The sequence below is a fragment of the Euleptes europaea genome, chromosome 10 (assembly GCF_029931775.1).
Source record: "Euleptes europaea isolate rEulEur1 chromosome 10, rEulEur1.hap1, whole genome shotgun sequence".
In the NCBI taxonomy this organism is placed as follows: Eukaryota; Metazoa; Chordata; class Lepidosauria; order Squamata; family Sphaerodactylidae; genus Euleptes; species Euleptes europaea.
In genome coordinates, this window is record NC_079321.1 from 48,990,959 (window position 1) to 49,018,624 (window position 27,666).

The window sequence follows — 27,666 nt, forward strand, 5'->3', positions numbered from 1 at the left end:
TCTCCTAGCAGAGGAGTTTGGTTGACAAACTTTAGTTCATGAGCAGTCACGCTGAATGGAGGACTCTTCAAAGATGTTGTCCGAAAGCTTTCCAATTTCTACCACAGCGGCTGTACAAGGCATAATCCAGAAGAAACAATAATGTTAAGGCCAAAACTACTTCCTTTTGCAACATTAGCGGGAGCGTAACGAGATACCAGCAGCATTTTTAAACCAAGGCTCAGAGAGACACTGCTTTAGAGCTACTTCCACCCTACGGAAGCAGCTACGCAGTATTTGAATGGCTCTCCTCTGCACTGAGCTCCTCTTTACCATTACAGTATCACTTTCCAGAGGGACAGTAACACAGTAAGAAGGGTGGACCTACCTGCAGAACCAGATGCACAGAATGCAGTGAAGCCTCCTACCCTGGAGAATTACACTTAACTGCATTCACAAATTCAGCTTGTGCATCGAAACCGTATCAATTTATGAAATGCCTGTTTGAAGTCTTCATTGGACATGGTGTAGATGATGGGGTTGATCAAAGAGTTAAGGTATCCCAACCAAGTGAAAAAGTCAAAGATGGCCATGTGAAACCAGCAAGCATCTTTACAAATAGGCAACACCAAGGTGATGATGAAGAAGGGTAGCCAGCACACAATGAAGGCTCCTAAAATAATCCCCAATGTCTTGGTAGCTTTCCGTTCTCTAGCAGCTATCAGCTTCTTTTTTTCCAGTAGGGAGTCCGAGACCTTCACTTTTACTTGATTCATATACACGGGAGATCCTGTTTCACTGGAAGCCTCTGAGGTTTTGCAGTTTATGGAAGTGACTGATGAAGTTGACCCAGGAGAATCAGTTATTAAGTGAGCTCGGGTTAACCTTTTGCCCATGTTCTTTGGTGTCTGCTTCAAAATTCGAGATCTGGCTTCCACGTAGATCCTTCCATACAGGATGATCAGTAACAGGGTGGGGAAATAGAAGGCTCCCACCGTGGAATAGACCGTATACAGGATGTGATCTGTGTTCACCACACAGTCGGCCACCTCTTCAGCTTTTGATTGCCGCCAGAATAAGGGGGGCATCGAAATGGAGATGGAGAAGACCCACACCAAAGCAATCATGCCAGCCGCCCTCTTAGGAGTCCTTTTGGTAGAGTATTCGACGGCATCCGTGATGGCCCAGTATCTGTCCAGGGCGATCACACACAAGTGGAGAATGGAAGCCGTGCAACAAGTGATGTCCGAAGAGAGCCAGATGTCGCAGACGATCTGGCCCAAAGTCCATTTCCCAGTCACAGTGTACATGGTGCTGATCGGCATGACCAGGATGGACACCAGGAGGTCCGTGACCGCCAAAGACGCGATGAGATAGTTGGCCGGCGTGTGGAGCTTCCGCGTCCGGTAGACGGTGGCGATGACAAACGCGTTGGACAGCACGGTGGCCAACGTGATCAGGGCCAAGGCGATGGTGAGGACCACCTTCCAGGAGAGAGGGGTGGCATCTTGGTAGGCGGCCGCCTCTCCGCTGCAGTTGCCAGGACGGGAGGAGTCGTTGGCCCGGAGCAGGCCCAGGCCGTCCGGGGCGTCCTGGCAGGCCCCCGGCCGCTCCATCCCTCCGCGGGCTCGCCCCAGAGGGCCGCCGGGGCTCAGCGACCCCGGACGGGCAGCGCGCGCCGCATCTCCAGCGCAAAAGGGGCGCGGGCGGGGGGCGTGCCCGAGCACGTGCGCGGGGCTCACCCAATGGGGGCGCCTCCCGCCTCCCGGCGGGCCATGGCTCGCGCCGCCGGCCGCCCACCCGCCCCTCGCCCCAAAAGCCCAGCACGTGCCGACGCCGCGCTCCGCTTTGGCCCCGAGGAAGGCAGCCTCGGAGGGGGGACCGCGGCCGGCTCCCGGCGCAAAGCCGCCTCCAGGGGCTGCAGGGCGCGCCTCGCTTCCCAGGCGGGGCAGAGAGCCGCCCAGGCGGGCGTGGGAGCCTCCCCTGGCCCCTCCGCCCAAGCCGTCGAGGCGAGGCACTTTGGGCAGCGGCCGGACGGACGGACGGAGGGGCCGCCCCCAGCCCCAGGGAGGCGGCCGCGCGAGGCCCCCGCACGCGCGCGCGCCTCTCTGCTCGGGGAGGCGGCTGGAGGGGCGGCCCCGCTCCGCTCCGCTCCCCGCGAGCCCACGGCGGCAACTCGTGGCTGCGCCCTCCCGGCGCTGACTCCTGGCCACCGCCGCCCCGCCTCCGTCTGCCCCCCCGAGGATCCCGCCGGGTCCTAAAGCCGCCCCCCCCCCGCCCCGAGCGCCTACCTGGCACTTGCGCCACCCAAGCCGGAGTTCCACCTTCCTCGTGTCTTTGCGGCTTGTTGGTCGCCGACTCTCCAAACGAAAAGGGCAAGGCCACGAATTGGCCGTTTACGCCCGGGAGGCTTCGCCTTGGGTTGGCCGCTCTCTAGAGGCGCGTTTCCCCCCATCCGAATGCTCAACACTCTGCAGCGGCGGGGGGTGGGGGGGGGAGACTTATTTTTGAGTTTGGAGGATTTGGATGGGGGGGAATGGACACCTCGAGAGCTGCCAACCCAAGGCGAAACCTCACATGCGGAAATGGCAAAGGTAGGCTTGCCACTAAAGGCGGCGGGGGCGGAAGAGATGCGAATCAAGGGGTGGGGTGGGGTGGGGGTCGTCCTCTTTGCGCCACCCTCCACTCCAGTGGGCCCGACCTGCTTTGATATAAACCAGTTTTGCCTCATCTGCTAAGGCCGATGAGATCCAACTAAAACTAACTGACCATCGGGGTCTGGCTCTTGAGATCCTTTTCTTTGCTTCCAGGGTTTTTGTGGATTTGGGGGCGGGGGGTTGCCCCGGAAGGCTGGAAACTCAGTAGTGCCGCAATTCCATGCGTACTTGCTTGGAAACACGCTTCTTTGAACGCAGTGGACATGACTCCTCCGTCAACGCTTTGGCTCGGGCTGCTCGTGGGCTGTGGCCGATTAGCATCGGCAGCTGACATGGCATGAGCCTAGGAAAAGGGGCAAAATGGTTCTGCCTTGACTTCCTGCTCCATCTCGCCATATGAAGCAAGACCATAGGAGGTCTTGCATCTGAGTAATATTGGGCTGGAGAAGCGTCTAGGCGAAAACGCACGGGCTCTTTGCATCTAGGCGAAAACGCACGGGAGGTTTTGCCTTGGGTTGGCCGCTCTCTAGATGCACATTTCCCCCATCTGAATTCGCAACACTCTGCACGGGGGCTTATTTTCGAGTTCTGAGAATTTGCCTGGGGGGAAATGTGCATTTGGTCCCAGGTTCAATCCCCGGCATCTCCAATTAAAGGGACTAGGTCTGAGACTCTGGAGAGCCGCTGCCGGTCTGAGTAGACAATACTGACCTGGATGGTCTGATTCGGTATTAGGCAGCTTCATGTGTTCGAGATCGAAAACAGCGAATAGTGAAAACGTTAATGTGATCAGCCTGACGCGCAGCCGGTTTACACGGCAGGGAGCCCCACTGAGTGCAGTGGGGCTTCCTTCCGGACAAACGGCCACCGGATCGCAGCCTCTGCGCGCCCCGCGTCCCCTAAAGGTGGGACCCTCCCCTGAGCCCTGTTCTCGCGAGCACGCCCAATACACATTTCGTATTAGATTTGCATGCCGTTGCATGCAGAAATGACCGCACTTGAAAGGTAGCTACCCCAGCGGGCGAGCTGGGCTGGTGGGATCTCCCCAGCCGGGGCGGCCCAAGTGGTAGCGAGCCGCCTGAGAAATGACCCGAGGTCTGGGGCCGCACGGGGCTTCCGATGCCGGCAATAAAAGCCAGCGCGAGGAATATCGGGGTTATTTCCAGGGCGGCATGCTGGCCACGTGGGCTGGGCAGGAGAGCCTTGCCACTGGAAAGCCCGGAGCTTTTATGAGGCCAAAGCGCTGTTATTGTCACCGGTTTATTATGGAGGCCGGGAGCCCTCCGCATGATCGTTAGCGCGTTATTCTTCGGCCAGCTGCCGAGTGGTTTCTTCAAAGTCCCGATCTTAAGCGCGTTGACTCTGAAGTAACTTCCACGGAGTTCAAGGGGAGTTACTCCCAGATAAGCGTGCGCCGGAGAACAATAAAGTGGCCAGCTTTTCCCCTTGATGCCTGTGTCAGATCGATACAAGCTCAATCTGATACTCAGCGTGATGTTCTTTGTCAGAAGCTGTACATGAGGCTGGCTGGGAGGGTCCTTCCGCCTGAACCGATATTACTTCGAAGGGGGTTAGGGGGGAGGAGGGATCCTTTTCAGCACGATCGCCCTTTGATTTATCAGTGACGTTTTTAAAAACGGAAGGCTGAATTCCAAATGTCCTTGTGATATATGTAAAACACACTGGCCTAACTTTGTAATTCCAGAGGAGTGCCCTTGTCCAGCCCTTACAGCCCCAAGACTCTTTATTGGCCCGATCCATTTACTGAATGTGCCAGAATGAAATCCTGCCCCCAGACCAAGGCCATTTATGCATGGGGTGTTTTGCCTTGGATTTGACACTCTCTAGATGCACATTTCCCCCATCTGAATTCTCAAAGCTCAACAATAAGCCCCCATGCAGAGTTTTGGGAATTGGGATGGGGTAAATGTGCATCTAGAGAGTGGCAAATCCAAGGCAAAACACCCCATGCAGACATTGCCCAAATTCCTGCGCTCAGGTTTGCCTTTGAGTTACACTCCAGAGGGAGCAGCAGCCATTCACAGGACCTGTTCCGCAAGTTGTGTAAACACGTGTTTGTCCTACACTTCATAGAACATCTTTGGTCAACACCTAGCAATGTTATAGGTGATCTACCCCCTCTTTGCATTGAAAAGGGTGCTCGTTTGCCATCCTGAGGTGAGTAATACACTGGAAAGATGTGGAGTATTTGCAGAGGTGAGGAGTATAAAAAAAAAAAAAAGAGGGGCTTGACCTGAACCTTAGAGACCTGGGTTCAAATCCCCACTGTTTGGGCTAGACCTGATACTCCTCACAAAATTGTCAGGACCAAATTGGAGGGGGTGTGGATACCACCTACCCTATCCTGTGCACCTTAGAGGACGGGCGGAACAACAGAGTATAGACACAGACAGGTTTAAGTGCTTTAGGTAGCGAAGCCACCCCTGGCTTCTCACGGAAAATCGATAGCACTCCCGAAAGCGTCTTTCAGTCACAGCAGGAAATCTTTTGGCGCCTGACCCTTGGGATCGTTCGGACCCGTCCGTCCGGTCTAGCTGCCTGTGGGGTTTTTTTTTTTTTTTTTTTTTTTTTGGTGTTTTTGGTTTTTTTTTTTTGCCTCCGGGCACTGAGTCCTTAAGTCACGCGTACACACACATCTCTCCGCTTGTTGTTGCTGCTGCTCTCTCTACCCAGTTGGGAAGTCTGGCAATTTTGGCCCAGACTGCATTGTGAAGGCGTGAATTAGTTCCCGGTACAGAGTTCTTCTCTTTTTAATGTCCTGTTTTGGCTGCGACAGTCAGTGGTACTACTTTGTGGTAAAGCGTTTAAGGATCACATCCTTCCACCACATTTCTAAACTTGTGTGCTTGGAAGTGTGTCCCACTGGGTTCAGTGGAACTTATCCTGTGGTGTCCCACTGATTCCAGTGGAATTCACTTCTGTGTAACGCAAATTGAGGGAGCGATCCTAAACAGGTCTGCTTGAAAATAAGTCCAATTTAACTGAGTAGGGCTTACTCCCAGGACAGTGTTTTTTGTGGTTGCAGCCTTAAGATCCCAACCTTATTTGAAGATTTCAACTGCTGCGGCACTCCCACATGGATCCCCCACCCCCAATAAATCCTTTTTAAAACAGACCCAAAGTGGAGGAGAAGCTTGCCCCTTCTCTCTAGGTCTGTACTGTGGCTAGCGTGGAACTGTCCAGCAAATAGAGCTCCTGATATTTTTGTCTACAGTTTGAGAGATTCAGGGACGGAGAGAGCTGTCTGGCTTTCAGGGAGTCCCTACTGGAGCTCCTACTGAAGCTGAAAGTCTATGTTTGCAAATGGTCCAATCTTATCCTCACTGAGTTAGAAAGACTGCGGGACTCATGCAGCTGTCAACTCTCCTGGATCAGGAGTGATTGGGTTAGCCGGGGTTCTGTTTAGGCTTGAGGGCAACAAGCCTTTCATGCCCCCTGTGAATCAACATCTAACGTGTAATAGTTTCCCAGTACAGAGATAATAGATGTGTCCAGAACTATGCAGTATTGTCTTGTGTCCTTGCAAACCCGAACCAGAATTTGTCCTTTTTCAGTACTGATGCTAGGTGATAAATGTAACTCTCACAATTCAAAAATAACATCAATGACGTCTGTCTCACAGCGTTTTAACTTCCCATAATGGATAATGCCTTGTGTGTGTGTCACATTGTATTTCTCACACTGACTATGCTGCCATCAGTGTCTTTAAAAAAAAAAATACAAAATTTGACTACTGCCAGTATTGGGATTGCTAAGGGAGAACATGTTTTAAAGGTTATCTAGATATGATTGCATTATCCAGTTGAAGCCAAACATTTACCCATAACAAAGTAACAATGGTAAGCAAGAGATCTGTGTTAATCATACTGGCTTTCCTCTATGGATGAATATGCACAAAACTGAACAAATAGGAAAATTATTCTCCCATTAAAGCTCTGCTTTCAGTAAAAACAATTTACACATTAAAACATCAGTATAGTGGTGCTTGATCTGTGGATTGGAACTCAAAAGCGGGTAACCATTCTCTGGCCGGGGTATCATGAGGCCAGGAGAGAGAAGGAGGAACAAGGGCAAATGGGAGAAGAGATTCTGGGGGCTCGGTGGCTTGTTAAGGTTTGCCTAATGTGCAAAATGGCCATGCAAAACAGACTGTTACTCAGTAATATATGCATTTATGAAGATAAACATGAGAAATAAAATATAAATATGTTCAGTGTTAACCTGATGTAAGATTCCTGCATTTTATGTTGGGTAGAGGAAAGTAGAGTGGACAGTAGAGTTACTACAGTAACAGTGCAATCCTAAACAGAGTTAAACTTTCTGAACCCAGTGACTTCAGTAGACTTGCAATCCTAAGGACACTTTCATGGGAATAAGCCCCATTGAATATTACTTACTTCTGAGTAGGCCTGTTTAGGATTGCTCTCCTAGAATAGTGTAACTCTGTTTAGATTGCACTGCAAGTTGTACTGTTGCAATGAATGTATCTTGCAGTTTGCAAGGTAAACTACATAATTTTAATTGAAAACTCACCATCTAATCCCAAGTAAGTGGTGGGCTGTTGTTTGTAGCTAGTGATGAAGGGAAGACACTCTGTACTTGCTTATGAGCACTCAGTATTACTTCATTAGTTCTAAAATCAATCCTTCAAATAGATTCCAGAACTGCCCCATGGTTCTGATAAAATATGAAGTGTAGAAGGCAAACCATGCTGCAAATTTAGGGAAATAGTTTGTTAACTACCTAGGAAAATCTTCAGTTCAGATCCGATCCTCTCGAGGTGACTACTACATAAATATTAAATAAACACAAACAAGCTGGCAAAATCCCTAAGCGCTAGTGAAGTAGTCTTTTTTAAAAATATAGTCTTTTAGAAAAGAATTCAGATACAAGTCTTTAAATCTCCAGCTGTATTTATTACAAAGATACTGTAAAGGCAAAGGCCAAATAATATTTTAATTAGAATAGCAAGTTTTCCTATAGCTCAAAACTTACATTTCATCAGATGAATAAACTTTTAAAAACATGCTGTCTCCATCAATACACATTTAGAAATTTCATCTGTCGTTGCTCCAGGCCATATTTTTCCTTGGTAGTAGAAAGTTCTACCACTGTGTTAATTTGTTCCTAAATCTTTCACAGGAAGAAAGATTTCAGAGGTAGAGATTTAGTAATCTATAATAAACATCTCAGTACAATATAAGCAAGACAGAAGTTACAGGTAAAAAAGGTTCCTATCTCTTGTGGAAAAAAGAAATTCTCTGTGTTAACTGTGTGTTTTTTTCCCCTCAGTTAGAGGAGCAATAGTTTATTTGACTAGATATTGCAGCTGTCACCTGCTGTTTGCACATCGAAAAATCAAGCCCAACAACACAGGCTTGCACATTCATGAGCAAGAGAAACTGATCAATATTAACTGTGAAGCAAAGAATCCCCTAATTTAAAGAGAAGCTGCTAGTTTGTATATTCTTGCAGGTATATATACTAGGGCTTGAAATTCAATCCTATTTGGTCACCAACAAACAATTTGGGCCTTAGCACAAAATACTCCATTGCAAGAGGATAATTACCTAACATCATTGTCATTTCATATACTGGCAATATCAGCTCATTAGTAGCATGCCTGAATGAATAATAATTCATTAACTATAGGGTTGTGTATTAAAACAGAGTAGCTAAAGTAATAATAATTTAATGGGTTAATAGTGGGGAATTTGCAGATGACACCAAATTATTTAGGGTGGTTAAAACAAAAAAGGACTGTGAAGAGCTCCAAAAGGATCTCTCCAAACTGAAGGAGTGGGCATTAAAATGGCAAATGCGATTCAATGTGAGCAAGTGTAAAGTAATGCATATTGGGGCAAAAAAATCCCAACTTCACATATACACTGATGGGATATGTGCTGGCAGTGACAGACCAAGAAAGGGATCTTGGGGTAGTAGTGGATAGCTTGATGAAGATGTCACCCCAGTGTGCGGCTGTTGTGAAAAAGGCAAATTCTATGCTGGCCATAATTAGGCAAGGAATAGAGAATTAAACTTCTGCTATCAGACTGCCCTTGTACAAATCTAAGGTGAAACCACACTTGCAATACTGTGTACACTTCTGGTCACCACACCTGAAAAAGGATATTGCAGAGCTTGAGAAGGTGCAGAAAAGAGCAACCAAAATGATCAGGGGGCTAGCATAACTGCCCTATGAGGAGTGGTTAAAACATTTAGGGCTGCTTAGCTTGGAAAGAAGACAGTTAAGGGGAGATATGATAGAGGACTACAAAATTATGCATGGTATGGAGAGAGTGAACAGGAAGAGCATCTTCCTCTCTCATAATACCAGAACGTGAGGTCATCTGCTAAAGCTGGAGGGTAAGAGATTCAAAACAGATAAAAGGAAGTATTTTTTCACACAACACATAGTTAAATTGTGGAACTTCCTGTCCCAGGATGTGGTGATGGCTGCTAACTTGGAAGGCTTTAAGAGGGGAGTGGCCATATTCATGGAGGTTAGGGCTATCCATGACTGAAGTGGTCAGAGAGGTACATATGGGAGTAGGCACTCTTTCAGATAAGCTGGTCCCAAGCCACATGGGGCTTTTTTAAAAAGTGAGAATTGTACTGTAAACTCTTCAACCAGATACAACGTAGTTTTATTTAGGTAATTCTACAGTTGTACTTTGACTGGACTGATGCAATACTGCTTGAAGAACTACAGAATAACAATGTTGTGTACAGCAACTTGACACAAGATGATTTCAAAAGTTAAAAAAATGTAAGAGCTTGGGTAAGACTGCTCAGTATGGATTCCCTTACCAAGGCAACCATGGTGGGTTTAGTCAAGGGTAAGTTCTGTAACTGAGAAAAAGCAGCAATATTACTGGGTTATTGTCTAGATCAACATGTTTTGCTCAGACAGTCTGTTTGGCAAGATGCTCTTCAGACGCAAGAGAAGATGTGTGTGTGTGTGTGTGGGTTCATGCACTTGTAGTTTCAAGACAAAAAAACTGCAACTTGCTCTATATAACGGCCCAGGTTGATGTCCTGTTTAAATAAGCCTGCACGCTCATTGGTGCTTAAGGTAATATGTACCTTGTTGTAAGCACTGAACCATTCAGGGTAATGGTCCAGTTTCTCTATCTGGAGAGCTACTCTGCTCATAAATCCAAAAGCTCGATTGAAGCCCTTGAAATGGAACTCTTTATAAATGGCATCTCTGCCTTCCACCTCATTCCATCCCACAGCTCTGAGATTTGGCAGCAACTGTTCTCTGTCTTCACCACTTAGTCTGGGAGCTTTTCCTGCCTTGCCTGCAGCTAGAGGCCGAGCTGGCAACCCCACCTGGGTGTGCAAGCAACAGGCAACCTCCTCCTCAAGCCTCATGGGGCTTTAAAGGTCAATACCAGCAACCTGAATTGGGCCCAGAAGCAAATTGCAAGCCAGTATAGATTGATCGAGACTGAAGTGAAATGGTTGCTACAACCCATTGTGTAATTGCAGTAGCTTCGGTGAAAAAATATTGCTGGGGTTGTATCCATAATGTGTCCATAAATACATTTAGAATGTCAGTTATAAAGACGGTTGCTCACTATTGCAGATGCATCAATAGATGACCTAGAACACAAGCTGCAGAAGAGCACTTTCCCCCTCCTCTTCCTCAGTGGTTGAGGTTGAGACGCCTTCTCCCTTTGGCCATTGATCCTCTGCCTCTCTTCCCCTTCCTCTGTGGCTTCATTGCAATATGGGGATAATAATAGTACTGCTGTATGTTACAGGGTTACAAACTGGGAGAGTTACAGTAAGTTAATGTATTTGAAGTGCTTTGAATGCTTTAAAATGCTATAAGCATTAAGGATTAATATCATTATGTTTCTGTTAACTGGGTGTTGGGCACTTGTACTGTGATCTTTTAGTTGCAAAGACTAATGATGTTTATTTTGGATAAGCAATAGTGACTGCATTACGGCTGCAAGAAAGAAGGTAGAAAAGAGACCTCCCCCCCCCTTTACGCTACTGAATTTTGATAACACCAATCTCAATAGTAGGGATCGTTTATATTTAGCATGGTAGAATTTTTTTGTCTTTATTGTGATCACCCCATCTCAGGGCCTTTCTGAATGATTGGTTTAGTGTGCAATGCCTTTTCCTAGCCAGCATATTTTTTTAATGTGGAAACAGTGCATTTTCCCAGTGCTCAAAGAGTGATATTTTTGTCACTGGAAAAATATAATTTCCCTTCCCAGATAGCAAATAAGTTGCAGTAGTGAGCACAATGTGAGGATATGGTTGCATGAATGTCAGTGAACCTATTGGCAAGTGCTGGTGACATCATGGGTGATGAGTGACCTTCCCTCATTGTTATGCCTAACCTACCTTGCAGAGTTGCTCTGAAGAAAGGATTTTGTTTATTTAATCTATTTAATTCATTTGTACCATCTTTCTCCCCAATGGGGACCTAAAGCAGCTTACATCATTCTCTTCTGCATTTTATCCTCTAAATACTCAGACATGAGTTCCTTGCAGAATGGGTAGAATGCATAAGAATGTAGTAAGTAAACAAATTCCCTTGATCAACTTGAAAAGTCTCTGATGAGATCATTATTTTAGTTTATATTTTAAAGAGACACACATTTCATGGGGCTGAATTTTACAGTGGAACGTGGAATTTTACAGAAGAGCAACATAAGGTCTTTCTTCTGTTTAACATTATTTTGCATATGAAATTTGCCAATGCAATCCTACAAATTCCAGAAAGTTCTTTCTTTCCTGCATCCAGTTTTATGCTCTACATGATGGGCTTGTCCGTCAATAATTATCCTTCACCTGTCTTCTGCTTTAGCCTGTAGAGAATACCTTTATCTTCCCTACTTGCTTGTTGGATTATAAAATACTGAATCTAACAGTCAGGAGGGTAAATGATGGAGCAAGGCATCTGATGCATCTTCAGTGACTACCTGGACAACATGATGAATTTACTTGGATCTTAGTTATTCCTCAAGCACTAATTGAAAATACTGCCAAACTAGAAATATAGCTCCTTTTGGTATAAAGCTAAAAAGCAACTTTCCAACTACAGCAGAGATCAAGAAGTTTTCCGACCATCATTCATCAGTTTGGGAAATTTATCCTTTGTGAAGAAAATCGGTGATAAATAGTAAGGATTTTCAACTGATTGTGTTTCATTCTGTGAATCAATATAGTTCGCAGCTAAGTTATCAGTGAACCAAGGACATCTCCTACCATTTTGTACGTAGACTGAATGTTACGTTTGGCCTAAAGAAACCTGGGTTTAAAATGTGAGTTCAGCTCTCACATCATTGTATCACAACTCTTCAGCTTTCTTAGTGTCACATAGCTGTTGAGAAAATTACAAGGGAATAGTCTGGGGGCACATGATACATAAACCTTGTGGAAACTAAGCAAGTTTTGGAAACATCTGGAAACCACATGTATGTCACTTTGAGTTCTATGGTGGAAGAAATGAAATGAACAAAGGAAGAACAATGTACACTGTTCTGAGCTCCTTTGAAGAAAGGTGGAATAAAAATATGGTCACAGGATGGATGAAATTGTGCTTATGTATTTAGTTCCCATTATATACATGAATATAGTATATTCATGGCACGTAAACAAATACCAGCTAACTAACTTGGCTTTTAAGCAACCATTATATGGTGACTGTTGTACTGAATTGTGCAGAAACACATCTGAAAATCACTGGCTTTTCATTCAACACATCTGTCATATTTTTATCCTGCCAAGAAGCTCAGAGCAGCTTACTTTATTCTCCTCCTCACAACAATGTTATGAAGTACGTAAGGCTTAGAGGAAATGACTGCTAGCCCAATGTCACCCAGTCAGTTCCATGGCTGAGTGGTGATTTGAACCAGGGTCTCCCCAGACTACCCCAACCACCACTCCACCCTGGCTCTCACATCTGGATTTTCTTCTAAATTCCAAGCTGCAGTAGGCTCTTCCTGAGACCCTTGACACTATGTGAGCAAACACAGCAGTGCTCAGGATCATAGGAACTACATTTCTGCTGTGAATGTTTGCCGTCAACATTAATATGTATTAGTAATGATTTGAGCAAGATGGTGTTAGAAACCTACTGAGAACCCTGCCAGCCGATTTGGTAAAGGAGGGAGATACTGGAAAATGGGAAAGAACTGGTCTACTTTGAATCTGTCCATCTATTAGGAAAGTTAAAGAGCTGGAAGAACTCTCAGTAGAGTATTGTGGCATATCCTAGGGCCCCTGGGTCCTGACACATGGGGTTCTATAATATAAACTACAAGTGTGATGGTACTCATGTAAATGGCTCTTTCTACTGGCACCTTCCGCACAGCAGTCTCTGAGACCTGATGCTGGGGGTTGCCATAGAGCATAGAGGCTTTCAGTGAGAAAGGGGAGTCTGGTGAAATCGCCCCCCTTGCTGTTCTTCCAGCAGTATTTCTCCTGGCAAAAGAAGCTCCTCTGGCCAAGATGGGAATCATTTCACTCAGCTCCACATCTTCACTTGAGCACTGCAATTTCCATTGCACTTTGCCCAGAATGTTTCCATAATTCCACATCACCAGTTTTTCTGAGGTTTTTAGGGGAATGGGGAGATGGGATCCATGTCCACAAACACCCTTTGCTTGTGATTCATAGAATATCCAATGTTGATGATATCATTGTTTGAGAGGACGTAAATATTGTATCTGTTTTAGACCCAGTCCTGAATTTGATTGTTGGTACACTAAAATGATTTTTTCCAGATTTATTTCTGTAGGGACAGGTGGCTTCACTACTTTTGTATGTAATCTTCTGTGTCAATTTTGTTTTTGTATTTTTATTATTTTGTGATCTTTAACTTATTTTATAAAGCACCCAGAGTATATTATTTATTTATTTATTAAACAACAAAAAATAACAAAAAGGAGAAAAAGCTGAAAAGTATAGCAACCAAGTAAAAATGAAGAAAAAAAGACACTGGGTGCTTTATTTAAAAAACACACACACCCAGTCTTTGAAGTGGGATGGGGTATTAACATGCTAAAATACATGAATGTGTCATAAGTGTTCTCACCTTGGAATCACAAAATGTTCTAGTTTAGCCAGTCTAAAACATGCGGTTCAGAAAATTTTGCAGTGTTGCATTTTACTTCACTGAGAACAACTAATCTGCAGTAAAGCATATGTTAACACCACATGGCTACATAACTAGAATGTACCATTATATGCAAGTTATTAAGTTCCAGCTAAGTTTTAAAAGTTATATGGATTCTTTTATTGGGGTGACTTTCACCATTGCTTTCTCAATAATGAAATTCCAAGTCCTTATAGATAACCTTCACTATGTAAATCAATGCATTGGTGTTTTGTTAGGTTTGCCATCAAAAAAGAAACAAGCATAAAAAAAACCCTCCAATGAAAGTGTGAAGTTCCCTAGTGCTCACTTTGAAATAAAGCTGAAGCTGTTTAAATGTCCGCAATTTAAGTCACCAGTCAACATGAAAACACTCAGTCTCAGTAACTGAAATTTAATTATTAGGGACAGCTGTGGTTGGTTTTGATTTTGACTCTAAAGATCTTCAAAAGCAAATTCTTTCTCCTGTCACACACAAACATGCACACACACATATACTAATGGTGCAATCCTAAGAACACTTGCCTGGGAGTGTGCCCCTTTAAGTAGACTGGAGTAGGATTCTGGGTAGACTTCCTTAGGATTGCTCTGATAAACACTTGCTCAGCCTTTGTACTTGGGGAAATAAAGATGTATTCAGAGAGTAATCCTAAACAGGTTTATACAGAATCCAACTCAGGTCTATTCCATAGGGGCTTCTCCCAGGAAGGTGTTCTTAGGTGTATACTGTTAGTTCAGTCCATGAAATCTGAGCCACCTTTAAAAATGCCTTTCTTCATGTGGTTAAGAAGAGATTATTGGCAATGCAAGAAAAGCAGAGGAATGGAAGTTTCCAAGTTTTTATATGCATATAATCACATTTATGTACCTGAATGCATCCAGACCCTTCATTTCATAGAATGCCGTGCCAATGCTTAACAATAACAACTGAACATAGAAAACCTTGGAAGAGCTAGACATCAGTATCAGAAATATAGAGGATTATATACTTAAAGTACTGCCTCTTCAAAAAATATAAAATGTAAAGTTGTAACCTGGATTTCTCAAAGATCGCACAGATGGTGGTGGTTAACTAATTAGTCAAGCATGCGGGTGTAACTGTATGTATAGCAGCCATTTTAGTATGCTAGATTAGCTGTCTGTATGGTAGCAACCTCAGTTTGGTTTATTATATCTATTTGTCTTCCCAGTTTTGGTAGTCTTTCATATATTTTTCTGTATTTTCTGTATGTTTTATATTTTTGTATTTTTTCTGTATCGATTAGCATGTATTAAAATAAAATATAAACTTCAAAAAATCAATATCAGATGTAATTGCCCCAATGCAGCATAAATTGTAGGGAACTAGTCATGGACAAACTGGTGAGTTTTGATGTGCATTCATTCTCCGTTCACATCAAGTGATGTATCCAGCCCATTCAGAACAGCTGTGATGACATTATGATGCAATTATTATTTTAACCTGTAAATTGTACATATGTGGAAGACTGATTAAATGTATTCATCTTTCTTGCTGAACTGGGATGAATCTCACTAACGTTTTGATCCTAAACATTTACAGTAGTGTTTTTTTCCTGTTGTGATGGCATAATATTTCTGCCAGGTACCTATACAGTCATATTTTGTGATGCTGTATGGCTATTGGTACATAAGCATACCTGTGGTAGTGTAGTGGGTCATAAAAGCTGATGGTAGGGAACAAGGGGCCCATACCATGGAATTACATTATAAGTTTCATTACACTTTGATGTGTTTATTTTGCCTGCAGTAAGCAGCAAATATTGCACAGTTATTTCTGTAGACAGTTGGTTAAGATGGAAATTAAACTGAGTGAAACGTTGCTGGAACCATCAGATGATGGAAAGGACCACATATTTGCCCTGACAATGGAGATTTCTAAAGATGATATACTCCAAGTATAAAAATAGGTTAGCTTCTTGATATTTTAATTACAAGAGTGAATAAGAACATTTTTTCTAGATGTTCAGCTTGTTCATTAATGTTTATCGCCCACCATTATCATCCTTCCCGCACAATTTACAGTATGACTATTTACTCAAACTGAAGCTGTACATTTACAAAATAGATGCCCAACTGTAAAAATAGTAAAATTCTTGCTTCAGGATTAGGAGATAATTTTCTCAAAGGAAGAGGATTAGAGCAAGCTATTTAAAATGACAACAACAGCAAAAATCATTCTATTTGCTTTCAGTTCTCCTCCCAAGCTCTAGTTACCTTCATCCCTGTTAAGAAGTAAATGATTTTAGATTTTGAGCGTAAGGTTTATGCAGAGCAAGACAGGTGAAACCTGGGATTTCCTTTTAATTCTTTTGCCTTCATATAGCACATAACTTAGTCCACTGTATCAGGCTATCACTGAAAGAGGTTAATTAGTGGTGTGATCCTGGCATATAAGACAACTACTTCATTCACATGTAAAAGCAAGTTTGCAGTGTTTTAGTTTGGTTCTAGAAAGCAAGTTTGTAGTGTTTTAGATTGCATGTGAGAATTCTGGTAAGTGCTACAGTGAAGCCACAATCCCAAAACAATATCTGCAGGATCCTCAAATGATTTTTCCTGGCAGTCTATGCCCTTGTAGAAAAAGCGTTCCTTAACCCCACCTCTCCCTCAGGCTTGAAAAGCAGTACGAAGGGTTCTGCTTCCCTTGCCTGCTGCTTTTCTGACACTCTATTTTCTTGCCCTCTTCCTATTTGCTCTCACCTTGCTCACACTCATTCTGCTGGATTATTTGGCTTTTTAAGAGTAGCTTATTCAGTAGGTAAGGAGCCCCGCGGCGCAGAGTACTGTAGTCCACACTCTGCTCATGACCTGAGTTCGATCCCAACGAGAGTTGGTTTCAGGTAGCCGGCTCAAGGTTGACTCAGCCTTCCATCCTTCCGAGGTCGGTAAAATGAGTACTCAGCTTGCTGGGGGTAAAGGGAAGATGACTGGGGAAGGCACTGGCAAACCACTCCGTAAACACAGTCTGCCTAGTAAACGTCGGGATGTGACGTCACCCCATGGGTCAGGAATGACCCGGTGCTTGCACAGGCGACCTTTACCTTTTTTTTTATTCAATAGGTGCCGACTTTATCTCCATTCTTGTTTCCCAACTTTCAGATTATGATGTTGACTTAGCTGCTTTGGTGATCTTTTATTACAGATCTGCCTAAGATACCAAAATTACTTAAATTAACAGCACAAAGAAACCTGGGGAGGAGGCCTGAATATGCACCATGTATCTCTGAGAAACGCTGGCATATTTCTGACATGCTCCAGCAGAAGGCTCAGGCTGGATGCCAGCATGGCAATGCCATGGAGCAAGATGTGGGGGGAAGTGGAGTAGAAAAGGGTGTAGAGCTAGTTTCATCTGCTTGCAAACACACATGGACTGAGTTGTAGAACACCTCAGACTTTACTGAACAGTAGATCATGAAGTGGTCTGATGAACTAGATTGCCAACTCCCTCTGTCCAGTATGGCACCTATGCCATTGTGAGCTGCTCCCTAGGGCTACACATACACAGGGTGACTTGTCCTTAGCACAGTATGCATGTGAATGGAGCAGAATCGCTGATCAGAAGGCAGGGTGCCCCAGGAGCCAGGCTGGAAGTGGTGATTAAGCAGAGTGGCAGGAACCGCGCCGATCATGTTCTCAGGTCTCCCTGTTGAATAACCACCTGCACAGATGCTAAATAAAAATATGTGCAACCATGGCGAACAGTACAGATGCTGTGCCAGCTAGAGCCATGTCTGCGGGTCCCCAGCTGGGTCTTCAGTTCAGCACGGAACCCCTCTGAGGCACACATGCCTCAGGCAGTTCCAGATCCTGTGAAGACGTTGCTCTGCAACTGCAAGTGCTCTGTCCATTGCTGCTGCTGCAGAGGGCTCCGTTCTGAAAGGCCATGGGTCGCATCATTGCTGGACCAGCTGATTCACCGGGCACAGTGGGGCAGCTGCCAGCCAGCTCAACACACAGGTATGCCCTGTTCCCCGCCTCAGGGAAGGGGATACCCTACAAAGGGGTATGCTAACAGCCCTGTATAGGGTTGCAAGCGTCCATGCTCCCCATCATAGGCAGCGCTCCCAGGTACAGTGCTTCCTGGGAGTATGCTCCACTGCATGACATGGGCATGGTGCCTGGTAGGCCTGGCTAGGCTCACCCCTGTATGCACACACTGCCAGTTTCCATTGTGGAAGCCAGCATTGCTGGGATGACACCAGGGCTTGTGCAAGGGGAATGGGGGAGGTGGAAGCAGATTCCCTAGTCAGGGAAGAAGAGTTGGTTTTTATATGCCAACTTTCTCTACCACTGAAGAGAGAATCAGATCGGCTTACAATCACCTTCCCTTCCCCTCCCCTCAACAGACACCCTGTGAAGTAGGTGAAGCTGAGAGAGTGTGACTAGCCCAAGGTCACCCAGCTGGCTTCATGTGTAGGAGTGGGGAAACCAACCCAGTTCACCAGATTAGTGTCCGCCACTTATGTGGAGGAGTAGGGAATCAAACCCGGTTCTCCAGATTAGAGTCCACCCTCCAAACCACCACTCAACCACTATACCACGCTGTACACCTGTCAATGCATGGTCACCCCTTCTGGTTGAGCCTCCGAAGATGGTCACCCTGGGGCATCAGTGCCAAGCGCTCTATTATTCATGCTAAGTGCCCACTCTGTGCTTCTCCTTCCACTGAAGTGCAACACCACATTGTTGGTGCCCGGACTTCTCCAGCTACCTGGTATGCCATAAAGGCATATAGGACCAAGGTTGACACTCAAGGCAGGGCACTGCTCCACAGAGATGAGCCAAAGATTCCAGGGATCTGGAATCCATCTTTGTGGCTGTGTGATACCTTGGAGTTGGCAGGCAGGAGTGGGTTATTCTGCATTTCTCCAGGCCCAAGGTGTGGAACGCTGACAAGACAATGGGAGTAAGCAAAGCCTTCCTGGCATATTAAATCAAGCACTTGGTCCTCTTGCCATACATAGTGTATGTGTGTTCTGGATGTGCGCATACACCCCCACTTGTGTGTGTGACCCCTCTTTTTCCCTCTCTACAGCACTGCTTTCACAAGGATGTCCCTCTTCTGGACTGCTAAATATCGCAGTAACCCCCACTCTAGAATCCCACCCCTCCTCCCTGTTATTTACTGAGTTCTTGTGTGAATCAGGAGTGTGTTTTTGCTGTGTGTGCTTGAAACTATTTTGACAATAAAAACTCAATTTTATTCAAAAGCCACTTCTTTATTAAGAGTTTTCCAAAAGGGACTTATCTTTGTAAATGCTGGCAAAATATCCTGGTTATCCAAGCTCTCACAAAGCTTAAGTCTCTGTTGCTAATTCCCCCAACCAAAGTGGAGACACTCTAATACGGGTAACAACATGCTCTTAAGTCCACATGGCAGGGAGTCCCACCCTGTGCACCCTGTCTAATGAGTTATAGGGCATCCTGGCTGTGGTTTATGTAGGGCTGGGGGGCAGTGATTGTGGACTGGGGAGGGTAGTGGATCACCAATGGAGAGGGAGTGTTTGGTTGCAGCTGTAGTCAGCGTTCTGTGCTACACCGGGGGTTTTGGATGGAGCTGCACCTGTGTGTGGGCATGGGGGGTGGTTTCTATTGCATTGGTACCTATGGGCCACATCATGGTTTTTACTGGTGTAATTTTCTCCTGATTTGTTTTGGGGGGGGGCTGTTTTTGGGCTGGGCCACCTTAGGGAGCCAACTAATTCCTGCCACACCCCTGGGTTCATCCCCTTTCTTGCTGCCAGCGCAGTGACTTGCAGATACTCTGGACTTTTGTTTTGTTCAGCTGCAAAACCTAGCAGGGGTCCAGTGGCCCCATGAAAGCTGGCCCCACATACCGATCCCCTTCCCACACACATACTGCCAGCTATTGTGTGCAGTTTGCATGGGAAATAAGCTAGTGAGAGGTCCTAGAGAGTGCATGGCTGCTCTGGTATGGGAGTGGTCTCTGGGCCCGACATTCTCCCACAGCGCTGCTGGTGTCTGGATGCAAGGGAGCTGCTACAATGGACGCAGTACAGAGGGTGTGTGGAGCTGCATCCCTGCCATAATGATAAATCTCTGGGGTGGCCATCAGCTGGGCCACCCCCTTCCCCCTTTTATGGCTTGCTGGGGGAAAATGTCAGTTCCAAGACCTTTACCTACTTCTGCCCAGGGGATGGAACAAAGGGTCCTTGGCAATGCTATCCCAGTGCCTGTCCACCAAGCCATGCCTGTCTGTGCAACAGTCTCTGTCTGGTCCCATGTGGCTGGTGGTGATGCCAGGGCTGCAGTGGGGTGCCTAATGCCTGCTGGCATGCCTCCTTTGAACTTATTGTCTTCTTGGCCCAGTGGTTAGGAAACTGGTCTTGGGTGTGGGGGGGTCGAAGTTTTGCACAGGTATTTGTCTTTTTTCATCCTTCTACTTTTACTTTTTCAGGAGAAGGGTGCTTGGGGCTCAGAGCAGGGGTGACTTGTAGCCAGAACCTTTGCTACCAGTCAAGGCTTTGCCAGAGAAGGAGTACCCTTACCCTATGGACTGGAGATGGGGCTGCTTGAGCCATAGTTCTCTGTTGCGGTTGTGCTGTGTCCACTGGTTTCCTGGGGGTGAGCGGCATTGAAGAGCAGTGGCCAGACCAGCAGATGATGATTGGCTGTGCCTGTGTGTGCCGCTCACAGGGGCGTCACTGGCTGCCATTGTCTGATTGTGCGCCATCATTGTCTTGCAGAGGGGCACACATTTTTTTTACCCACCTCGTGGAATGTTCACAGGGAATAGGCAAGCTGTGCTGCTTTTGCAGCCCATTTGCAAATAATTTATCAACCTTGATCCTTCAACAAAGAAAGACCATTCTGTGTAAGGCATGAACATAACAATCATTTTAAAGGGATGTTCTAGCAAGCAATGTTCTAGCAAGGATACATGTGTGTGTCAGTGCCGTCAAGTCGCTTCCGACTAATGGCGACCCTATGAATCAGTGTCCTCCAAAATATCCTATCTTTGACATCTCTTGTTGTGTCTTCCTCTTTTCCTGCTGCCCTCAACTTTTCCTATCATGATTGTTTTCTCCAATGACTCTTGTCTTCTCATGATGTGACCAAAATACGATAGCCTCAGTTTAGTGATTTTAGCTTCTAGGGTCAGTTCAGGCTTGATTTGATCTATAACCCACTGATTTGTTTTTTTGGCCTTCCACGCTATCCGTAGCACTCTTCTCCAACACCACATTTCAAAAGAATCTACTTTCTTCCTATCAGCTTTCTTCAATGTCCAGCTCATATTCAAAGACCTGGGCAGACCTAACATTATAGAGTTAAAAATATACTTGAACAGAGTATCAGAGTACCTTATTTTCATAGATTAGAATGGAAACTCTCCTGGAATATAAATTAGGAATAGGATGGTATGAAAAGATCAATAATATTAAAATTGTCAGGCATCCTTAGTTTTAAAGGATCTCTTAGTAAGGCAGTTCCTGGAGATGGAACAGCTGTTCTCTGTTTTGGACGCCAGAACTCTTCACTGTCTTTTGTTTGATCTGGTAATTTTAAACAAATAGAAACAGTAGAAGGGCTCACTGCCTAATGGGATGCCAGCATTTAATATTTTGTGATGAATTTCTATAGTTCAACTTTCAAGGAAGACTTCAAGGAGTTAAACCTTAGAGGATATGACATGTAGAATGACATTTCTCAGGAAGACTTCATTGTTTAACTTATTGGTAACAGGAGAGTCTTCTGAGAAATGTGCCAGAAACCAGGTACCCATGACTGAAGAAAGGTATGTTTTCTATCCCTATATACATTTACACAGAAGTAAGCCCCAGTGTGTTCAGTAGGCCTTACTTTCACCAACATACCATTGCAGCTTCAGTTCTTTTAATCTATTTATTTCTTTGTTCTTATTATTGTCCTCCCCATCAATATTTGTTTGATGTTGGTTTGTAACTTTGATTTAATTCTTGAGTGAATTTCATGTATACATTGTCAGCTGAATTTGGCCTTAAAGCTTAATCACAGAGCTTGGCTAATCAAATAACTTGGATATGTAATAGCAACAGTAGCTGTTGATTAGAGGTAGACTAGGTTGACCTGGTCATTTGTGCAATCTGTGCTAATGACTTGCCATTTATTATCTCTATCTTGAGAAGGAGAGCCATTAACTGTGCAAGAAGATATTTAATGAACTGCTGTATGTAATATTGAGGTGGCTGGATAATGGAATATCAAGGGGCTACTTGACATTAGAGCATGAATGAACGAGTATGAATGTATGGAGATGTTCAAGAAGAGTTGCATGGAGGGGTGTACAAAGAGGCACAATTAAAAATACAGCATTAGTGAGTTGATTAGCATTAATTTCAGTGCAGATGGGGAGCTGATCGATATGTGGGTGAGATTTTTTAAAGATGGCAAGTATTGGGAAAGGATGTGTGGTGCCTAATCTCTGTAGCATTCCAGTGATGTGAGACCTTCTATTTCCTCCACTTCTTCCCTGCTGTTGTGCAATACCAGGTTGGAGAAGCACAAAACTACTTGCCTACCTGGGTTGTATTCAAAGTATTGGCTATCACATACAAAGTCCTTCATGGCCATGGACCCTCATATTTGCTGGACGGCCTCTCCCTCTGTGCTCCTCCATGACAGTTTCGCTCATCTGAGCAGGCCCTTCTGCAGGTGCCACATTGCCAATGGGCAAGATGAACTACTGACCATATGCATGCTTTCTCTGTTGTAGCTTCCACCTTATGAAATGGCCGTCCCGAGGAGGTCAGGAAGGTTCCCACTCTCCTGACATTTCACAAACTAAGCAAAACTGAATTATTTAGGAGGGCATTCTTACATAGATAATAGGGCTATACTATAATGAAATGGTTCAGAAAGATTCTTTAAAGAAGAGAAAGGGCTTTGGGTTATACCATTATGTATAATATTTGTTGTAGTATGTATTATCCTACTGTGCAGTTCATGCATCCTTTACCATGTCATGTTAAGATTTATGCTTTGTTTCAGTTTTGTCTCAGATTTCTCCTTGGTTTCAGATTTCTGCAATCCTAATCCCATTAAACTGTTTATTGGATGTCCCATCCGGTTGATTGTATTGACTTACGTTGAGTAATTCGCCTTGAGTCTCAGTGAGAAAGGCAGGCTATAATTAACATAAATGAATTTTAATAGGCTTAAACTGGAGTAACTCTCCATAGGACTGTATTGTAGTACAGTGCAAAATCCAATGATGTATGGATGTAGCTCTAGCGTGTTCTGGGGCTTGTTGGGTTCTGGATCACAATTTGCCTTTAAAAAAACCCCCTGCTGTATCCTTTATCATCCTTGTAACAAGAGATTACAAGTCTCCAGTGGACATTGCTCAAAAATAAAACAGAACAGATACCTTGAACTTCCCTCCTCTCAGGGAAGGAAAAACAGAAAAAATCCTAAACATTTGCTCATGCTATATTCTTTGTTGTACTGTAATGTATACAACCAGGGTAAAACTTTTTTGTATACCTTTTAGTTAAAACGAAGCTCCTTGATATTCCATTTTAAAAAATACTGAGTGGTACACTTTATTTGGATTGAGGGCTGCTGCTTATATTCTCACCTACACATTTTTATCTATTCTCAGCTGCTTTTCAAATGAAAGTTCTCTGTAGACCTGTGAATGCCTTGCTTCCCTATTCAACCTCTTCTTTGCTGTGTCTGCTGTTCTTCTTTCAGTTTACTTTAATGTAAGTCCCCTTAAGAGATTTCTCTTTTATTACAGTCCACTCTGCTCTTGACCTGTGCTGTCTTTTGAGCAACTGTCTTACTGCCTTGCCTCTTATTCTCCTCAGAAATCAATCTTTAAGCAGCAATGGCAAAGATTGCCCAGTACATTTTCGGGTAACTATACTAAAGCAAAAACAGCTGTGAAAGTCAGACCACAAGAAGGAATAATTACAATGCATCAATCTTGCACCAATGATGGTCTCAGAAATAAGTTGCACCAACAACAACTTCTAGTGCTATTCTTAAGGGAGTCTCCCTGCAAAAAACAAAACAAAAAAATCTTGATTGTTTAAATGAAGCTTGCACTCATAATTTAATATAAATAATACTCTATAGCATTGATACAATACTTTTCTAGTACCCTCCTAAGAATTACATCCTTCTAAACCCCTGTACTTAAATGAAATTAGAAGCATGTTAACTCTGTTTAGGATTGCACAGTTAGAATGTTTAAACCACTTTTCCATCTATTATTATAGTTAATTATACGTATATTAACTTGTAGAGTAGATCAGGATTATTATCCCTAAGGCTAAGTGTTAGGGTTGCCAACTGCCAGGTAGTAGCAGGAGATCTCCTGCTAATTCAACTGATCTCCTGCCAATAGAGATCAGTTCACCTGGAGGAAAATGGCTGCTTTGGCAATTGAACTCTATGGCATTGAAGTCCCTCCCCTCCCCAAACCCTGCCCTCCTCAGGCTCCACCCCAAAAATCTCCCGCCGGTGGCAAAGAGGGACCTGGCAACCCTATTAAGTGTGAGGGTGGGAGTGTGCAGCACGCAGTGGGCAGTCTCTTATCCACGCTCTGTAGGCCTTCTGACTTCAAGGAAGCTTGGACCCAAAGATGCAGCTCCAACTTCTCTTTATTAGATGATGCGCCAAGTACAGCCAACATGGAAAAAATGGGGCTAGGCTTGTCTTTTGGCTTTATCTCTTTACCTCCACTGCTTGCCGCACACCCGACTCTTTAGGGCAGTGGCTTTTAAGGAGTGTCCCAGTGCCTGGACCCACCTCTAGGTCTCATGCCCCGCCCCCTTTTCATGGCTACATCAAAGCCGTTGGGGAATTTCCTCTCCTCCAGTCACAGCTGTGAATGCCCTCCAGCCTCAGGCCAGGTGATTGGAACCAGACTACACCCAAGCTACAGGTCTCTGTGTAGGGCTGTGCCTCCTGGTTGCATCTGAGGGATCCCTCTCTCTTTGACTGACTTTCCTGGAGGTAGGGCTCCCTCTTACCTTGCCCTTGTACTGCTCAGGAGGTGCCATGCCAGCATGGTTACACTAAGACATGATGCTTTTCCAAACTCTCCCACAGTCAGCTCTTTAGATGTCTGGCCATCAAACAGCTTTAGAAGAAGAGATGAAAGGTGGGGAAGCTTCCTCTCATCCCCAAAGCCAAAAAGCCATCAGTATTTCTCTTTGTGTGTGTCTCTCTCTTCCATTTGATAACTCTGGAGGTGGAAACAGAGCTCTCTATCTCTCCTCAGAGGTCTAGATTGTACCCTGGGATCTTTGATTGCCGATCCCTAGCTTAATGGGTTAACGAAGAGCAAGGGAATGAGCAGTTAAACAAGCAAATGTGGACCTCCCATTCTCTTTTCCAAAAGCTTTAATACTTTATATTACGGAAGCTGTGGAACATTAATTGATTTAGCTATATTATTTACAGGGCATTGCTCACAAGTAGCTATAAACAACTGAAGTCTCCTGGAGGTTCTTGTCAAGGATACTGAAGTATGTGGCAGAATAACAAACTTAGGTTATGATCACTTTCCCTGTTTATGAGAGCAATAAAACACGTAATCCTGATCTTAATAGGTACTTCTGCTTCTGTCGATAAAAATCTTCCTTCCTTCCTTCCTCCTGGTCAATATATATTTCCCTCACAGTGAGAATACTAGTCTAGCAGATCAAGGGGGGAAACAGAGTAAGACATCATTGCCATGGTGGAAATCTTTAGGAGGCAGTATAATACATTGGCATCTGCTCTCTGCAAGCCAATCTCTCAAAATGGTACACCTTGTTTACTTGTTTCTGTCATGAGATGAAGTTACATGTTAAAGGTGCGCTAGATCAGACTCTAAAACAATCATCACAATTCCCTGTTCCTCTAGCACTGGGCTGTATGCAAAATAGTTCAGCAACCTATGTATACATAGTTTCCTTACATTTGCATAGCTATACCCTGCTGTGCCCCAAAGTAGTGTGGGCTAATTTTGTGATGTTCATACAGAGGCTTGATGTTGTGCTGGCATGAAGGTTTACAGCACCTGATCCACAGACATACTGACATGAAGAATTTGTATGATACCTCACGATGAGATATCCTGTTGTAACATCTGAAAGCATGTTTTGCTTGCACAGAAAGGAAGTTTCGTTCTTCATTTCAGGTAATCATGCCCATACAAATTGATTGGATCATTGAGCTGCGTGAATTACAATATTTCAGTTCAGCACTCTATGGATCAATCTGGGAGCAAACAGAATTGGATAAAACATTGTCAGGTAAATGGTGAAATCTTTTTTTTTTTTGTAATATTGACTTGCTGTAAACTTTTGTGCTTATTCCTTATATGCTTTTATACATAGACAGAGGCCAGAATATTTGGATTTACACAGCAAGAATAAAGGTTTCTGTTTGATCAACAAAATTAGTTCACACCAGTGTTTCTAGTACATGAACAGTCATTTTGAGGCTTTCTAAACAGACTTTCTCGAGTAGAATTACAACTTGTGAAATGAAATATTAGTGCCTCAGAAGCTGAAATGGCAGTCAGCTTTCAATTCCTGGCTACAAACAATATCACATGAACAGGGAAAGGAGAGAACAGTCTGAAACAGGGCTTTATGACCTGTTGTGATTAATCCCAGAAAACATATACTGTGGTCTTGGCAAGTCATATTTTTGCAGCCCTAAGAAGCAATAAAAATAGTTGGTTTCTTTGACTCTTGGTGGGTGGGTAACACTGCATGGCTATAAGCTGCATTTTGCTAGGTGGAATTTAAGTTGTGCAGGCCAAGTTTAAAATATAGAGGTCAATGACTTCAGATAGCCTAGACCTCCTTTGGTCAAAAATCAATGCAATAAATCATCTACCTTGAAGGGGGGGGGATTGAAACCAGAGACTCCCTACTCACAAGCATAGAATTATATAGCAGAATTACCCTGGGTCACACAAATTACAGATGTGATGATAACACTTCCTAGGCTATAACTGTCTGGACTGCCATAGGTGACTGAATATTTACCTCATTCATACTCAAAACTAGGTGTCCGAGTATGCATTTTACCCTTGATTTCTCCTTAACATGCTGGATCTCTATGTGCAGCTGGACATTTTTTTTCATTGGGAAGTATATAGCCCCATATAGCCCCATACTTATGGTCTCAAATCGTATAGCCCTGGAACAGTTACTGGGCTCTCTGATGTTTGCATGAACCCTTCCTTAGTAACCCTTCAAATCAGATGCTGCAATTAGATCATATTATGGGTGCCAAGACATTTACCAGTATTGTGGTTTGATTTGCTAGAGTAGAAATCAATCATACTAAAAACCTAGCTTACATAACATAGTGTAAAGCTCGGAAATTTGATTCAATGGAATCCAAAGGAGATGCCTGCGTCAGTTTTACAAATCTAGAATCAATCGTTACAAAAGCTTTAAGGTTCAAATGGAAACATACAGTGGATCTACTACATTTAAGAGACATGACCATTTAAAGCTACTTATAACTATTCAAAAGCAGGGCATTTTTCTTGCTTTTCTGTGTAACTTTTTAAGAAAGGGAGATGCCATGCAAGCTAGAAATAGTACCTGTACAGTGCATTAAAGACTGTGACAATAAGGATTTCAGTATAGAATAAATTCTTTGGATTGCAATTTGCAAGTATAACAGTTGGTGGCAGCTTTGAAACAATTTTTGCCTTTCCAAATTCTCATGGCAAATTTACAAAGAACTGCAACAGAATACTCAATCAATCTTTTTACATTGATTTAAATGAACATAACGTTAAAACTGCTATCCATTTTTTTTAGGATGCTCTTTGCAGACAGCTCTGTTAACTGAGATTTTATTATTCACATTTACCAAAGTGTCAGAAGTGCTTCTGAGCAA

The 27,666-nt window shown here is 44.1% G+C and overlaps 2 protein-coding genes across 2 annotated transcripts; both read right to left on the reverse strand.

The window, feature by feature from the left end:
- Positions 1-263: 263 nt before the first annotated feature.
- On the reverse strand, positions 264-1,595 carry HTR1B (5-hydroxytryptamine receptor 1B). The gene has a single exon (XM_056856181.1). The coding sequence runs from the start codon at positions 1,593-1,595 to the stop codon at positions 441-443; it is 1,155 nt and encodes a 384-aa protein (XP_056712159.1). The 3' UTR covers positions 264-440.
- An 8,049-nt stretch (positions 1,596-9,644) lies between these two features.
- Positions 9,645-10,034, reverse strand: LOC130483421 (pterin-4-alpha-carbinolamine dehydratase-like). The gene has a single exon (XM_056856182.1). It carries the CDS (start codon positions 10,032-10,034, stop codon positions 9,645-9,647), a length of 390 nt encoding a protein of 129 aa, XP_056712160.1.
- Between the last annotated feature and the right edge of the window lie 17,632 nt (positions 10,035-27,666).